Consider the following 18,696-nt stretch of genomic DNA (forward strand, 5'->3'; position numbering starts at 1 on the left):
CTCACCTCACCTCACCTCACCTCACCTCACCTCACCTCACCTCACCTTCCTCCCAGGGTGCTGCTTCACTCACAAGCATCTGTGCACAAAGAAACTCTCCCTTATCCTGTGCAGCAGGTGCTTCTAATACTACTTCTAAGAAGTCGGAAGTGAAATAGCTGATTATATTAGTATGATCATTTTGTAATAATTGTACTTTGCTGTCTAATGTCATTCAAAATTATTTGTTCTTATAACGGTTGTTTTATTGTGGGCTGTTCTGTGAATATTAAATGCGTCTTCTTTTTTGGTAACAAAATTTACATTTCTCTGGCTGTCCCTTTATATATTACAGTTGAGCAGCAGAAAAGAAAATATATTAGTGAAAAATGTAATTTAAAAAGTGTACAACTAGTAAGAACCACCCTATGCACTGGGAAATTAATTTCCATCATAATGGGCAACTCAGTCCCAGAGCAGACTGTGGTACTAGTGAAAATCCAAAAGGAACATTTCTTTTTTCTTTTTTTTCTTTTTTTTCTTTTTTTTTTCCTCCAGTTTCAGATGTTCCTATTCAGTACTACTACAAGCTGGAATTAATTATTTTAAATACGGTACCCAGAATAAGGATTATTCCATAGTTTACTCTGAATATCCTTTAAATATGTCAACATTGGTGATGGCAACACTCTTTTCTGTGATAGAAACACATAAGTGCCATATATTTTTAATTTGACAAATTTGAAAAGGAAAAGACCTACACAGTAAACTGTCAAGAGCTGGTAGATTTCATATGGTTATTCCTTATTTTTTAAAAAGTTTGATTTAATTAAGAAGCAATTTTGCAAAAAAAAAAAAGCACTCAAGAAAAAAGACACATAAATGAAGAGAGATCTTGCATCTACTTCAGCTGAATCAAGAAACAAGTTCTTTCTCCTCCTTATCATGTGTGTGTGTGTGCAAGTGCAAGCACACACGTGTAGAGTTGCCCTGTTGGTAGTCAGGGGTCATTTAACAGAATAAAAGCAGTTGAAATGAGTTTCCTCCAAACCAGAATCTGATACATTCCTGGAATGGTTCTTTCTGATATGTCAGGTTGAATCAATACCAAAATAAATCTCCTGCATTTGGTCATTGTTACTCTGCTGTCTTTGTGATTCCTGAATAACTTGAACCTGAAACTCTCATTCCAAATGTGCTTGGTTATTACTGATTTCAAGGTCTTTGTCACACAAGGCTATGGAAGAATCATAAGGTAAATTGTACTAGTCTACTGAATAAACAGGATTAGCTTAATTAATACCCCCCAACTCTTAATTTTCTAGTCTTAAAAGTATTCCATGTAAAAATCACTCATTCATTTTTCCCAGCTCTACTGCTTTTATTAGATCAAAAATTATAATGAACTGCCTTTCTAAAGACATAAATGAAAAGGGCTGAGAAGTGACCTCCTGGCCCTACAGTGTCCTTCAGTAATTCTTCAGGCCAGCAAATTTCCATTCATGCTGGAACAGCAAACACATAACTCTTCTGGTTATGTAGGAAAATCTGCTTTCCTGGGAGTTACCCTGTGCTCAGGTGGCTCCTAGACGTGGCTCCTAGACAGCTCTCATGCACATTCTGCCCTACCTTCATTTCACAGAATCACAGACTCACAAAACTGTAGGGGTTGGAAGGGACCTCAAGAGATCATCGGGTCAAATTTCTACCTCCTTGTCTCACCTTCTGCCCTATAACACTCTCCCTCTGCCTTACAAAAAATTCTAAGCAATGTGTAGCAGCTACAAAAGTGAAGCATTTTTTTTTTTTTTCTGTTACTCAGGTTCAGCATTTTTAACAACGTGTAGCGTGGAAGAACAGTCATAAGCAAATGTTTATTTTACTAGTGTTAGAGATATGATTGATAACAACCATCAAAGTTACCAATACAGTTTTTTAGATAGTACTTTATATTCTTTGCTTTTACAAAGTTACCAGATTACAAAATTTTATATGGAACCATCTCTTAGATACTTTATCCCAGCAATTATGGTTATATTTATATCTGAAGGACTATTATTATTTCATATAGTAGTACAACTTTAATTATATGTGTGGTATGCAACCTATCTCCATGACCACTCTGTTGTTAAAACTGTTTGTCTGCATTTTTTCCCAATATAGTTCACACTAGTTTTGGTAAAGAGGCTGTCTCAGTTGTATATATGTCAGCCTGTGAGCACCAACTTTTCATATATATTCTCCAGTGCAATCCTTTTAGACCTGCAGGAAAGCAGACAGGGAACTCTTTGTTTCCATCACAGAGTTAAACATTTAACGTCCATTTTTGTGTTCTTGGCCTCTACTAGCTTCCTCTGCGAGACAAAATGGTATTCCCTCATGTCCATTACTGTTTTCTTGGCAAATGTACATGCTGCTAACACTGCTCTGTTAAATCATGGGTTCTTGTTCACTGCATTCGTAGACCCCCAGGGCCAGATACTGGCTCCTGCTCTGGCAGTATGAATAGCTTGTAAAATTGTCCCAAACAGGTACCTGAGGATTGCCTCGCTCTTACACCATTCTTATTCTTACCCTCCCTGCTGGATGGCATAGCTTGGGATCATGTTACAGCAGAAGTGACCTGGTAAGAATATAGTTATCTTCTTCAGGGTACCATTTCAAGGGATTTTTGTAGGCAGCTGGGGTTGAAAGCAGCCCTGATGTTTATTATTGTAGGAGTTAACTGAGTCACAGGTAGTAAGAAGGTAAAAGATGGCCCTAAGGCCACTTCAGGGTTTGCATCCTGTCAGGTATACTCTATGGAGTACCTTTTAAATTTAAAGAAATACTATTATATATAACTTTATAATGACACCATTTCATATATATATACATATATATATATGTATATAAATATAAGGAATATCAATTCTGACAGGAGGAATGGATACATTTTTATATAATAACTAAAACAGTTTCAACAAAGAAATGAAGTATTAGTTTCATTCACTCCTGACTCTAATGCTTGTGCACGGTGAAGCAAAAGTAAAACCTTCCATTAAAAACAAGTGTCTACAAATGCCACATAAGAGCACTACTAATTTTAAGACTTATGGGCTGTATTTGTTAAGGGATTTAGACATGTAGAAAATAAGAGACTTTAACACCTGATTTTGGATGATGTAGAGCTTCTAGTGTGATTCTGACTTAGGTACCTGGTCTCCATATGAAATAAACAGAGGTTCCTGAGAAAGCTGTCTTTGGCAACATGTGTCGATAAAATCAGCTAGGGCAAGGGACAGAGTCCTGCCGGAACTTTGCTCACCACTAGGGATTACACCCACCTATTTTCCTGACAGTTTCTTTTCAAAGATATGTAGTTGTGAACTTCTAAGTAGAATCACAGAATCACTGAGTGGTTGAAGTTGGAAAGGACTTGTGGAGGTCATCTGGTCTAGAGTAGTTCCATCCTGGCTCTCAGCGTGCCTGGAGTGCCCGATTGGCTGGGTTGCTTTTGGTCTACTTGGAATCTGGACAGAGCAAGCTCCCATTGTCCAGATAGGGGAAGAGTGATTGACACCTTGCCTTAGTCACCATATGTTGCTCTAGGGAAAAAGTTCCTAGCTTTAGTTTTATCTCCTTTTATCACAAAAACACCAGAGGAACTCTGCTGTAGATGGTCAGTCCCAAACCCTGGAGCAACAAACTGTGCTATTGCGTTGTTTTGAATGGTTCAGGCAAGGTATAGTAGGTGCCCAAGCATGATGCGGCCCAATGTTCAGACCCAGCGTGCTACTGAAATAATCAACTGTATCGCCAAATAAAATGAGGCCACAGTATGGGGATGTACACTTTTCTTTGTTGGAAGCCAAGAGTCTATCTCTCTGGAATCAGGAAAGACTGTGGAAAAAGTCTAACATTTTTTCTTAGTTTTTATTTAAGAGCTAACTCTGCAGTATATTACAATATCTCTATATTTTTATATTTTTTATTTTTTACAATTTGTAAACTGAGTTTTGGCAGGTTTCCCTTTGTTCGTTGTTTAAATATGTACAGATTTTTGAATATGACTATTCAGGCTTTACTCTTTATCCTCAAATTTTACTAGAGGTAAGCATATAATGACACAGACATGAATCCTTTTTCTAATGTTCATGTCAGTCAGTCAGTTTAATGTTCTGTCTACATATAAAGGTGTCTGTATCCTAGTATAAATAAGGATCTGTACAAAAATGCTTTGAATTTATGTGTGTTGGCTTCATTTTCAACATATTCCTCTGTGTTAGTCTTTCTATCTTTAAAGCAGGTTTTTGCCTTTCTGTCTACTGTTCTGAGCTCACTGTCTGGTATTTAAATATTGCCTAACTAAATGAATTCATGTTCTCTTGTGTGAATACAGGGTGTGTTTGTGCAAATTGTGAAAGTAGAAGAAACAAAGGGTTTTATCAATTGCATGAAAGTTGCTGTTAATACTGTATGGTAACTAGTTTTCGGTGTTTGGTAGAATTTGATTACATTATATGCCTTATCAATATAATGTGTGCACTGTATCTAAAAAAAAAAAATAATAATTTTTCTCATGTGAATACTGAACTTATTGCAATATTAAACCACCACCACCACCAACAACAACAACAAAAAACATAACAAATGGTCACAACACTAAAGTAAATGTTGTGCATGTAAGTAAATGCATGTTCATGGAGAACCGGAATAGCTTATTTAAGCTCTGATAGTAGAAAATAAGCCAGCTATAACTAAACAATACTTCCAAACAGTGTTGTCAAAATAAGGAAATAGAAGAGAGAAGCCTAAAGTGTAAATGTCATGTCAAAAAGAGCAGTGTCGATTTTTTTGTGTGTCTGTATTTTCCCCCATGAAATTCTCCCAGGTATAACAATCTTAATTATATTGATCTTTTGGGATTGTTTATAAAGTTAGACAATAATGATCTGTGAGATGAAGGGCAGCTATACTCCTTGCTTGTATTTTTTTTCAAATTCTTACAAATATTGTGAGAACAAAGTACAGATATCATAGAGCTCTTTCCAGTAATGCCCTCTTCTCTGAGCGTTTTCACTTATTCATCTGTACATTCCTCAGCATATACATACTTTATTTTTCATAAATGCTAGAAGAGACTACTTTACAGAATTCTTCTCTAAGTCATATTTTATGTAAAAAGCAACTCAGGAGGATCAGCGTTTTAGCTGAGTGTAAAGATGGTTTGATTCTGAAGACTAGTGCAAGCCACAATGCCTTTTTTATTGATGCTGTGTTTGATCTATAAACAATTTATATTTCACTTTAAAGAATGCTTACCTAAATACGAACATATATTTTTGTTCTGTCTTTAGTTTCTTTGGCTTTTCTTTTCCTGAAGTGTGGACATTTAATACAAAATAATGCATGACGTCCACCCCCTTTGACATCCTTTTAATGGTGGCCAAAGAAACCACTCTTTAGAGTTGTACTCCATTTGCATTATAGTTTAAGTTTACTATAGCCCGATAGAATTTTTGCCAGGCTGCACAAAAATTTGCAGCTGGCTGCTTGGATTATGTTCAGCATCAGATGTTATAAAATAGCCTAGTAGTAATTGTTTATAAAGTAATGCTAGTGAAACTACATAGGCAGATAATTGTGCAAGTGCACACAGTAACACCTGTGTGAATAAAATATTAGCCATTATCATATTCATTTCATATGAGTAAAGACTGAAACAATGACATTTAACTAGTTTAAGTATATCTAACTGGTCTACTGTAATTATTAATTATTGAAACATAGAGATATTCCATCCTTGTTTCTGTTTCTTCCCCTCTGAAAATATGGTACTCAGTCTTGTAGCCCTGCATATACACATGGCATTTTTGTGAGACTGCTTGAAAATACAAGTTTGGCTGATATAATCAGCACAGATTATAACTTCTTATTCTGATGTATGTGGTATTTGTCATGAATTTGATGTGAATATAAGAATTAGCTGAATAGAAGAGATTAACAGTCTTGACTAGTTGAAATAAAGAGTAAATTTGATGAAGTAATGTTACTTCTGAATCTGTCTTTTTAAAGAGAAATTTTATAATACACACCTTATGATGCACTGCTTCCTGAATAGATAATCTAACTTTCTGAACAGAGCTACCTTGCCAGTATTTCTACATTTGCCCCTTACCTTACCCCACCATGAAGTGGGAAGACTTCATTTTTCTTTTATCTCCAGTGGCAGAAAATTCCTTGATCATCACTGATCCTACTGCTGTCTTTTATAAACATTTCTATACAATTTCAGAATGTGTGTTAGAAATTGACTTTAGGGAATGTAATAAGCTTGTGAGACTGGCAAGTTCCCAAGTTTAATTCATAGTCTGCAGAAATATGGGATATTCATTGTAGTTCTTTTTCTACTGTTAGGATTTGTATGTGTGTGTGTGTCTGAATTTATCATTTAGTCCATATAGAAAATAGGGTCAACACTGAGTAATCGTTTAAAATGTTAAGCTGCTTTTAGTTTGAATTTTCTCAATCTCAAACAATGTAAGGTTACATGAACTTAGATCAAGAATGGGTTGGTCCTCTCTGCTCCTGTTTAAATGTGAATTCTTGACTGCAGAGTTGACAACAACAGCTTTCCCGTCCTGTCTTTTCCTCTTGTTTAGGTTGTGTTGTGTGTGTGCATGTTTATGTATGCGCATGTGCATATTTATATATGCTTATTTGCCACTGTTCTCAAATATATTATTTCTGGCAATACTATGAAAGGGTGATTGGACAGAAAAAGTGCTCAAGAGCCTGAAATAGATTTCAATCCAGTCTGCCTGCTGCTCTGTTTTGCACTGAGTCAAATATTTTTTTAAGCTGATAATTGAAAACCTATCTTGTTCTTACAGAATGGTTTTGCTGTTGTAAGGCCCCCAGGCCATCATGCTGAAGAATCAACAGCCATGTAAGTACCAGGGAATATTGCCCATCTTGGAGCACTAAGGTTACTGGCAATCACCTGTGTTGTGCATGTCTCTGAAGAACTGTAATTGTTAGCAGATGACTGAAAAGGCTTTCTAGGTACTCCCAGAAGCAGATTTATGGCCTCAGAGATCATATAGCTTTTTTTTTTTCTTTAAATGTTCAGAACATTATTTATAGCTGTTTTCCTGACTGATTTGCTTTCTTATTTTTGTTCTTCCCTATTCCACAGGGGATTCTGCTTTTTTAATTCGATTGCAATTACTGCCAAATACTTGAGAGACAAGCTGAATATAGGGAAGATATTGATTGTAGATCTGGTATGTATTCTTGGCAAGCATCACACCTTCAGTGAGTCTAGATAAAAGATAATGAATTTGTATTTATATGTCAGACCTTCCTGCTTTTAATACCTACAAGTAATAAAGGTGTGCATTTCCTCTGATTTTGGGAACTCATTAAAGCCAGGATGGCAGTACTGAAGCCATAAACATCTATGTTTCACTTTAATGGTGTTAACTGCAATTTAATGAGAAGAAGGCACAGATCAGGGCAACTTTTATGGTCCTTAAATGAATTGATACTTCCACCGTTAAAATAACCCTACAGAACCCAAGTTTACTTTTCCCTACAGAATACAAACTTTAAATAGTCAGATGTGCTTTAAAGAATGCTGTTGCTTTGGTAACCAAATTAGCTACTTCCCCCAGCTAGCAATGATTCGACTTGTTGTGTAACTTCAGTATTATTAAACAAATCAACAGGTCATTCCCTCTAAGAAGTTTTCAATTCATATGTGCCAGCTTTTGATGGTTCCCTGAAGGAAAGATGCATGATTAAAAATCCACTTCATTGGATTAGTCTTGTATTCTAATAGAAGGCATTCTTACACGATGCTTAATAGTTTTAACAAATGGATTATTTAAATGCAGATGACATTTGGCATGTTGTCTATATTATTTTCATGAATAATGAATTGGAGCTCTGCCTTGCACTTAAAGGATCAGCACAATGCACAGCCCAAGGAAAGTTGAATGCTGATTTATGAGCACCATTTTTGTTTTCTTACAGTTCATGAGGAGGTGTAATAGGGTGTCTGACAAAGCATAGACAGGAAATGAACCCTGGCATCAAAACCTAACCTGTTACATCTGCACTTAATTAATTTTTGCAGGTGATAAAAGATTTAAAGACAAAATATGTTAAAGGGTTTTTGAAGTGCAGAGCTTAATAGTCTAAATCTTGTCCATATATGCACTCATAATTAAATCTTATTGTGAAGTCATGGCCTTGCCATCTAGCACTTTTCTTCAGTTAAACATGCGTACTGGTTGTTGAAGAGAAGCAGAGAAAGGGCGAGTGTGAGAGAAGGAATGGCAGGAGAAAAATGAGTGGTAGAATAAGTATATGGGCCGGACAGATATTCTTAGGTTGTTTTTTACAAACATTTCTCAGAGTGTTCTACTATCACTTAGGGTCATAATTAAATACTGCAAGAAACCAGTACTTGTGAAAAAAAATCACTTCCACTGTTTTTGTAACCATTTGCTGACTTGAATCGTACACTTCATTGAGTTTTATTGCTGTAAATGCTAGCCAAAAGTGAACTCTGTTTATTCTTGTTTTTGAATAAGAAAAAAATATTCAGAGATTTTTTGTGAATGTTTCTAAGTCTTTTTTACTACAAGTGTTACATTTGCCTAGTCAAGAATAGAAATCACATCCTTGTCATCTACACAACCAATAAGTACTCAGGAATTCAACACTGATTCTGCAAGGCAAGGTTAAATGTGCAAATCATTACCTGTGCAAATGATAACCTGTGAGGCTGCCTATGCTTACCCACACAGGAAAGTAGATAGGGAATGCTCAGCCTATTTCTGATTCTGTTCCATTGGCCGGAATAACTCCACTGGTGAAAAGAGGGAAGTATATGGCTGATAAAGATTACGTAAATCCTGCAGCAATTGCAGTCCGGTCCCTAGCCTGCTCCATGGTCAGTGCAATGATGCACAAAAAATCATATGGAAAAATTCTTATGTATAGGCAATTCTTATATATAGGCAAACTATGGATAATTCTCAATCCAGACTAAATGAATGAATAAATTAGTAATTATATATGTCCATTAGTATTTATATGTCCACCAACAGATCTTTGAGCATCTGAAAGAAATAATGGAATTACAGATGTTAGACTTGGAATTAACCTTTGAGATTATATTTTGATAGTTACTAGCACAGCAGGACCCCATGCTGGTTGGCAGCTATACATGTTAATACTATGTTAATGTTAAGTGTAATGTTCAATCCCACACATTAAACTGTATTCTAGTTACAAATGAAGTCTTTGTAGCTGCTATGTGTTCATATAAATTCTTAACTTTTTAATTTTAAATCTTCTTTTTTTCTACACAAAAATAGAAGATCTCTCTGTCAGCTTTTCTTTCCTCATTCTACCTTTGAATAAATCTCAGTTTTTGAACTGACTTATGCATCCTGAATACATTTGATGTATTAAGGGCAGAATCTTTCCCACATGGTGGTAACATCCACAGTCTTAAATAGCATATTCCTTTGTCTAAATAGCATATTAAATGCTATTTAATTAAATGCTATTAAATGTCTTAAATAGCATATTCCTGTCTAAACAGAGAAGTTAATGCTCTTCAAAACAGAGTAACTTTTGGTGGAATTAAAGTGTAGACAAGAAAACTAGCTTTGAGATGCAAATAATGAAGGAAAAAAAAAAAAAAAAAAAAAAAAAAGGTTCTCTTGTCATTTCACGAATCACAGAATAATTTAGTTTGGAAGAGACCTCCAAGATCTCCTAGTCCAACCTCTGACCTAACATCAAGTCCTCCACTAAACTAATTTGTTTTCTTGTCATTTGAAAACTGTTATAGCAAGAATATATCTGTAACCCCAAATATGCTAGGAAAATAAAAACTATTTAAAATCACAAAGTGAAGTACTCTTACATTTTTTAAGCATGGTGCTTACAGATGTATCCATATGGCCAACATTGTTCCTCAGATTCTTTTTGCATTCCTGGTCCCAAGATCATCCATACCTGCAAATATGCTAGCAGGATCTGGGTCTGTTTTGAAGTAAACCAATTAATTCTGTCCCGGAAGAAAACTGGATGTTGTTCTAGGATTAGGCTGCATGCCAGCTTTGACTTCATTTGCCAGTCAAAGCCTAATAATACTGTGCTGGCTGCCTTCAAACCTCCAACACCCTCACACCAGTGTGTGCTCCCTTGCACCCCCAATGTGTTACATTTAACCTTGCCATTACACGGTTTGTCTGTGACTTAATCCTCGTGTTGCTTCAAGGACTTTCAACTGATGAAATAAAAAAAAAAAAAAAATGTAACTGTTATAATATTACCTGATATTAGTCCCAGAGGGGTCCAAGTCAAGCACAATGCAGTACAAATGAGACTTGGTCAATGCAGAGAGTCCTGAAAATGTCAGAGAGAATCATGGGCTACATCAGCTGGCAAAGAATGCATGAAATGGATAGTGCTTGCTGTGCTGTTGGCAGTGTAGACCTAACTTGAATCTTCCTGGAGTATAGGCATTTTGAAGAAAATGATACCATTTTTTTCTCTGATACTAAATTCAGTTCAAATCTCATAGTGTTTGTAAAATAAGTAGTCTGGATGATAATGTCACCATTTAGTGTACTTTGTCCTTTTGAATTCTGTCTTTAAGTCAGAAATTTTAAAGGGATCAGCTAAATGAGGAGAATAAACAATATCTATAACTTTTCAGCTTCTTACAAATCCCAGTTGAAAAACTTATAATAAAGGCTCAATTTTCCTTTACAAAAAGGCGAGTGGATTTTCCATTTTCACTTGTAAAATTTCATGTGTGCCTAACTACATATTACAATAGTAGAACTGTGAAAACAAAATTAAAAAATATGAAAAGCCCATATTATCAGCCTTTATTATACAGATATACTGCCAGCATTTCTTTTCCAATATTTTATTTAATGACAGAATTTCTTTTCACTGGTGTTATATAATGTTTGAAATATGGAGACTGGCCAAGGTCACTCCGTGATTGTAGAAGGCACCATCCTATCTGCCAGATGATTTAATAGCTAATGAGATCATATTCCTCTGTCTTCAACTGTTGCCGTCATGATTTTGCAAAAATGAAGTATGAAGTCCTTTCCGCATCTGGCATCTCTTTTGATGTGGATCTAACTGCTGAGGGACTGCTAACTGAACTGAATGTTTCAAGAAAGCCAATTTACTCAGCTGGTCGCAGAGCCTTTGACCTCAATAGTGGAACTTGGCAAATCAATGAATACACTTATGTTTAGTGTTCTGTCAAGAATTGTGAAAAAGCTCTGTAAACCATAGATCCTTCTGCAAAATACTAGTTTGTAGTTTAAACATTAGTCTTTCTTCAGAGGCCAATGAGGCTAGTTAATTAAGCCTGAGGGGTTATGAACTGTTGGCAGTTAATAAGTCATAAAATTCCTCCATAAAACAGGATGCTAGATTCCATCACTGAGGCAAGGAGTACAAAGAGCTGGTGTATAAATATCTAATTGTACAAAAGGACTGGGATTTCTCAATGACTGCTCATCTGGAGTCTCCAGGGCATGCTCGCTATGGTTTCCTGATTTTTAGAAGCCAGTTTAAAAAATGAGTGCATTAAAGAGTAATTTGCCTGAAAGTTCAGGAAGTATGGGGTGGTGAAGGGAGGGGGAAAGGGAAAGACAAAAGGAGGGCAATGGAGAGGGAGAGAAACAGAGAGAGAGAGGGGGTAAAAGAGAGCAGAAGTGAGCTCTCTGCACTGAGTTGGACATTATTACATTTGTCATCTGTTTTTTTTCTCCTTTAGGATGTTCACCATGGCAACGGTACACAGCAGGCTTTTTATGCTGACCCCAGCATCCTGTATGTTTCCCTCCATCGCTATGATGAAGGCAACTTCTTCCCTGGCAGTGGAGCCCCAAATGAGGTTAGGTTTATTTCTTTAGAGCCCCATTTTTATTTGTATCTTTCAGGTAATTGCGTTGCATGATTACCCCTAATTTTCTTGTCCTTCTCTGGTTCTTTAAATTACACCAGATTACCAAATTGTCCACTGGGAGCAGGGGACCAGTGGAAAACAAGTGCATAACCCAGAGCAGCCCTTTTCAAACAAGGCTGTGCTGATCTGACACATTGTTTGATGTTTGTTTCTAAAGAACACTTCAGATGTTTTCCCCATTTTCCTCTCTCTTTTCCTTATCTCTTTTCCTCCTTTTTATTTCTTCTTCCCATTTTCTTCCTATTTTTCAGGTTGGAAGTGGCCCAGGCGAAGGTTATAATATAAATATTGCTTGGACAGGTGGCTTGGATCCTCCTATGGGTGATGTTGAATATCTCACAGCATTCAGGTTGGTACTATTTTATTTTAAAGTTATGAAAACCAGTGGTAGAATACAAACACATAAATAAAAACTAATGTAATTTTGAAAGACAGGAGAAATGACCCATGGCAAAACTAATTTAATACTGGTATCCTGGTATTTGAAAGCTTAGTAGGCTTAAAAAATGGGTAATTCAATTTTTGTGGTCACCCACTCAGAATAGAAAAAAAATCTGATGATTTAATCAGTTGCTCATTTTATCATTATTGTATCGTGACATTGAAATGACTTTCAGCTCTCTAACTCCACTACATACAAAATTTAAATGTAATCATTGATATCTGGCACAAGAGAAATACTGTTCACATCGACTGCAGTTACATGTAAGTATAGCACATACAAAGTAATATTAAGTATGGTCCAATCCCAGCATTCCTCATTAGCTTGAAATTCTTACCATGATGGTTCTCAGAGATTTGACCAATTGTAATTTTCTATGAATTTCAGTAAAATGCTAGTTACAAAAAAGTAAACAATTTTGAAATTTCTCAGTAAGAATGTCAGGAAATGCTGCATGCTGTATTTCTCTTTATTTTCAATAACTCATTTTAATTAAGTTTTATTCTTTCATAGGTGATGCATCATAATCTTTAGTCTTATTTTCATGGAACCAGAGGAGATAGAGCCAATTTGAAACATACTTTTAGTCTTCCAGTAGTCTCACCTTACATGCATTTCTCCACCTCATTGTTGAGCAGTCCAGTGGAAGGGTTTAGTGAACACTGGCCTCTCAAGAGTGATCAAATACTAGGTCTGAAAACAGGTTTCATTTAGTAAAAGCTGATGTGAAGGAAAGGCAATGAGACAGCACAACTATTTGATCACCTTTGAGAAGCAGTGCATTTACCTTATATAGCTTTTAACCTATATTCTGTTCAAAATACATCTCAAAAAGTATAAACTCATTTTTTGCCTTTTTTTTTTTTTTTTTTTTTTTTTCTGAAGCACTCCTGTTTAGTCAATTAAATAATATGCCAAGGATCTGATAAATAACACATATTAATCGGAAGTCCAAACCCTGGACCTGCACTCAGAGTGGCCCAACACATTCACAGTGTTACACTGTTATTGTGAAAAAGGGTTGAATTTTATTTACAATTGTCTGTACATAAAAAGAGTCTAAACAAATAGTCAGTGACATGCTTCAAATCTTCTATACTTCAGTATTCCCTCGGGCACTTTCCAAGATCTGTCAAATTCTTTGTTGAGATTTTATGGACTGGATTATTCAAATCACTGGTATTGGTATCTGATATTAATGTTTGGTATGATCACCCCAAAATTCCTGGTTTGTATCTGACCTATCCCAATAATGATATAGGTAATGTGGCCATCTTAGTACTGTGGAGAATGCTGCTCTCAACTTGTTGAACAGAAGACTCACATAAGTGAGACTATAACCATAATTGGCACCCCTTCTATCCTGACAGCAAGTGCCTCGGCTTAAGAATACCTTTTCAAATATGTTCTTTGCCATTGTAGTTTAAGTACAGTCATAAACATTTTGGAGCAACTAATACTACTGTTGTACTTATTACTTTGCTTCAGAATTAAAGGGAATTTCAGTCTGCTGTTTTGCATGTGCACTATTCAGGAAAATAAAATTCATGTAAGCTACTACACAACGACTAATCATTTGCAGACATACCACTAAAATAAGTGCCTAATTATGTTTTTTCTTTAAAGCAGGTAAATTCAAGGTATTGATTAGGCTCTCTCTTAAATGAATTGCTGATGGTTCAAAACTTAATGCATTTTAAATGTTAATCATTTTAAATAATTTTAAATTTAAATAATTGTAAATGCATTCAGTTCATGTTGCAATTAATGTGGGCAAGGGTCATTATCTTAAATAGTCAACTGCTATTTTTGTTTGTTTGTGTGTTTTGTTTATTAGAAATAGAATGCTGTTGACTCATTACAATAGATATTGTCATTTTCCTTTTCTCCAAAAGAGCTGGAAAACCAGAGAATGTTTCCCTACATCCTAAGCTCCTTTTTGCCCAAGCACAGTCTTCGTGCCAAATGTAATGCTTACTGTTGTGGATTTAGTATGCCTGCTAGGGAAATGAAGCAAAGTGCATGGAACTCTGAAAGGTAGACAGAAAAATCTATAAATTGTGTAGGATAAACCATTTTTTGTGGATCTGGTCTGAATGGTAGATAGGTTTACCACTCCTAATGATGAGGCGTTTAATCTTCAATCCAGAATCTATCCCTCCTATGATCCAAAATGTCATAGATGATGTAACATGCATTCTCAGTTTGGCCAGGACAGAACTGTGAGACAATGGCCAGGAACAAGAGCTCCACAGTCACAGTTTTCTACCTTTTGCCATAGGTAGAAAGGAAGGTAGAAACTTGGAGAAAATTAATAGAAGACTTGGTAAAAAAAGTCATCAAGTCAGCTGTTGCTTAGGAGTTGTGACCTGCAATGGGTCAGCTTTTATGAAAATATACAGTGAGTTTTGTAGATAGGAATATGAGCTTGATATTTTCTCAAATAAACTGATTTTAGAGATGGAGTTATGGAACTGTTCCTAAACAAGTGACAGGGAAAATGTTGGATATCCTCAGTTTTGAGAAGAGAAAAATGAAGGGACAAAATGGAGAGATTTTCTCTTCATACCTAATCCCCAGCAGGGTGAGAGGACATGTAGGATTCAGTCCCTAGCGAAGGCAAGAGAGTGTGTTGGTGAAATTCCTCTCCAACATAACCAAGGTGTCAGTAAATTTGCAGACAGCTGGAACTGAGTTGGAGAACAGCTGAGGCTTCCTGCTTTTGGCAGCTTCAACAGCCTAATTCTTTGAGTCCTTAGGAGCTGAGAAATTTGCATTAAAATCATCTAACGGTCTCCAAGGGGGTACGCATAACCTTTATTTTCTCATTGGCAGAGCCCTAGTTTCTTCCTAGAATTGCACAGAGCACGTATCTGAAGTGTCAGCAACCCTGACACTAGGTAACTCATTACTTCTTGATTGACTGTCAAATTTCACAGCAGAGATCCTTCTGAATGATAATGTCCACAGTAATAGAGACCAAGTCCTTTTCTTTGCCTCTAGAGTTTTGCATATAATCAGGTATTATATATGATGATGTATTTGATATCATTTATATAGTTCCTAGGGCTGAATGTATGTAGAACTGTAAAAGCATTTACATACACATACACACACATCTATATATAGACGCAGCTAACTGAATATTTGTGATTTTCAGCTGCATAGATCTATTTTAACAAATCCAGTTGTGACTGAATGAGATTTCACCTCACTCTCTTCCTCCAAATTGTCCTAGAAAATATTTATATCTTTTCTTGAAAAAGCAATTTTCCTGCATAAAAATGCAGAACAATTGAAGATGAGTTAGATGTATAACGCAGAGTAATCACTTCAACATCATGCTGAGTGAGTGGCTCCAGTGGGGCGCTAGTGGGAAGCTAAAGAAATTATGGTGCTTGTTAGTGTCTGCCATTTTGCTTTCTGTGCTACATGAAGAGTCTTTACTGTATTTTTTAAACTAACTCTTTATAGTGCCAAATCAAATTTAAATGGCTGGAACCAGTTTGAAGATGAAGATTACTCTTGTGTATATAAAAAAAATCTTTTTCCTGCCATTTATTTTCTATTTCTAATAGGAAAATATGTTTGATCATGTTAACTACAAGGAGATAATAGAAAATGTAGGAGTTAGAAGTTTCTGCAGAATGAAAAGGAGGTGCAAAAATCAAATCAATATACCCTTTAATTTTGCCAGAAAACTTTTGCTTGTTTTTTGTCATAGTTAATAAATTGTTTTATCTACAAAACTCCTTGAAAGAATGCCCTTTTCCTGAAGGGCAGCTACAACTTCTTTTCCCCTATGATATCAAAAAAATCCCACAGCTCTTTTCCATTATCCTTAAGGCCTTCATCTCTAGAGAGCTATGTTTCATCATTTACTTCCACCTATTTAAAATTTGCTTTAATCTCTTTGAAAACAATAGAAGATAGTGGCTATTTTCTAAGAAGATGATTCCACACTCAAATTTATGAGAATGTAATCCACTCTCTTCTGCCAACAGCCATAGAAAAAACAAGAGGGATAGTCAACTACTAATGTTTAAATAATTACTTTCATAAGCTCCGCATTATACCAGATGTGCTCGGTAAAGGAGGCAGCAGGTCTGTGTTGTACATGTGCACATGTACATATATGTACTTAGTTTAGAGAGGACAGGAGAGATGTGTTTCTGTAGAGCAAAATACAGCAGACACAGGAAGAAATAGAAACAAATGTGAGGGTTAAGAGTGAGGGAGAAGCAAGAGACAGAAGGAAACTGGGGTGTGCCTTCCAAATGCTTTGCACTGCTTTTATTCAACAAAGGAGCTGTAAATTTAGCTTAACCAGCCAGTATGCTCTGGCTGCTTTGCTCTCTACTCCAGAGTAGCATAAAACACCCACAGCATGTCAGTGAACCTGGCCATAAAAGCATACATAAAATGAAATGTGTGTATGTGTGTTTCTTGGAATCATTAGAAATAGCTCATGATAATATTATCTTTGAGTTGGATTTTTAGCAGCCATGTGTATGATTTTAATTTAGTAAGGTGAGCAAATTCAAAAGACACGGGTGACATTAAGGCAGAGTTATGGATGAACTTCAATATCTATGATTTATTTTTAAATACAGCACAAAATTTATAATTACCTCAAAATAATAATTAAAAAAAAAAAGAGAGAGAATTCAAAGTTGAAGTCATACTTGAGAACAGGTATGTAAAAGTGTAAAAGTGTTAAAAATGAAAGAAAATAAAGATATACAGATAATCTTCAAACTTTTACAGTGCTTGTTTTGGAAGAAAAACAAATATGTTTAAAACTCACTGTAGTCCAATCTCTTATCAAAAACATTTAGAAATATTCACTGTAGTCTTATCATCTTACAGTGCATAATTAAGGGTTTTTTGAGAGATTGCATTGATGTATACTGACTCTTTTCTGGTCTTAGTTTTATATTCCCTGATCTGATGACATTCCACTTTGACATTTCAAATGAAAGTGTTTTAAAATACAATTTTGTTCTTTTTCAAATATATTCTCCTTGCTAGCTCTGTTTTGGCGTAGGTACTGTCTTTGTTTATTTGTTTGTTTTGTTTTGAGTTTTTAAGTTACAAATTCACACATATATCCTAAAAAGAAAACTTAAAGAAAATATTGATATGTTTTACCTACGCTGTTCCATGTAGTTATACATAGATAGTATCCATTTGTATACATTGCTTTAATTTTACCTAAAATTTAATTTCATATTTTTTGTTTGCTAAAGCATTGGAAACAACAATCTTAATCAGTTTTGTCTATCTGTTAAGATTCTGTATTCATTTAATCTGTTGGTGTTGAGTTTTCTTGTCTTACGTATGTGTGCCTAAAAAACAAAAATTCATTTTTTTAACTCAGACCAATATTGCAATTTCATTAGAAGTTCATATGTTTGTGTGCTACATTTGTAGATGAAGTGCATACTCTTGAATGTGCATGTTTATTATTTTAAATGCATTTGCATTTCCTCTTAAATGCATTTCCTGTTTAAATGCATTTGCATCCCTTGTTATTTTTCTTCTCTTAAAAGTCAGTATTTCTGGTCTTTTCAATCTCTCTTTATTTAAAAAATCATCTAATTGCCTAATGAATTTAAATGCTCATCTCTGAAACTCTTGTAGAAATGAGTTTAATACACCACATGAGGGCGAACCATCAATTTATACTATTTTGAATATTATTATGGTTTTATTTGACATCACTCTTCTGCAATATAGCATATCTCTCTGACTGAATAGAAACCCTGGTTTCTGGTAAACAGAACAAAAAAATGTAGGAGACAAAAATCAAGTTTTCTTAGCTGTACCTAGCTTTATTTACAGTGAGTCACAAAACAGTGCTATATTGTTATAATGTTAAATGATTTCCACAAAAAGTAATTTTTGAGAAGAAAGTTCTACTAAACAATAATTCTAGATATTCATAGCATAATGCTACTATTTTTATGACTACAATGTCCAAAGGCTGCTGCTGAGTTTATATTATAGTAGGCTAGGTTTAAAACTGTATTAAGGTCAGATTCTCATTCAAGAACTTGCAGTGCAATGAGATAAAAGGGCAAAAATATGGGAGGAGAAATGAAAAAGCCAAATTAGCCGTTCTGCTTCATGAGTCAATAAAAGCACACAGAAAGAACTAAGATCTTCAGAACCTTAATATATTATGTTATCCATTGTTATGCTGAACTCCATTGTTAATGGCCTGAGACTAGCAAAATTCCATGTTTATCTTTACTAATGGAAAAAATAG

The 18,696-nt window shown here is 35.3% G+C and overlaps 1 protein-coding gene across 14 annotated transcripts in view; it reads left to right on the forward strand.

Annotated features, from left to right (window-relative positions):
• HDAC9 (histone deacetylase 9) overlaps positions 1 to 18,696 on the forward strand; it is a 489,684-nt gene that overhangs the window by 370,743 nt on the left and 100,245 nt on the right. For 13 of the 14 annotated variants that reach the window (XM_035316621.1, XM_035316620.1, XM_035316616.1 and 10 more), the window contains 4 exons: positions 6,855 to 6,910; positions 7,160 to 7,247; positions 11,792 to 11,911; positions 12,235 to 12,332. In XM_035316621.1, coding sequence (XP_035172512.1) covers positions 6,855 to 6,910; positions 7,160 to 7,247; positions 11,792 to 11,911; positions 12,235 to 12,332 — 362 coding nt within the window. Of the gene's footprint in view, positions 1 to 6,854; positions 6,911 to 7,159; positions 7,248 to 11,791; positions 11,912 to 12,234; positions 12,333 to 12,938; positions 12,958 to 18,696 lie in introns of those variants that run through there. The other variant, XM_035316628.1, reaches the window with a different exon arrangement.

This window comes from Oxyura jamaicensis, chromosome 2, assembly GCF_011077185.1.
Source record: "Oxyura jamaicensis isolate SHBP4307 breed ruddy duck chromosome 2, BPBGC_Ojam_1.0, whole genome shotgun sequence".
Taxonomy (NCBI): Eukaryota; Metazoa; Chordata; class Aves; order Anseriformes; family Anatidae; genus Oxyura; species Oxyura jamaicensis.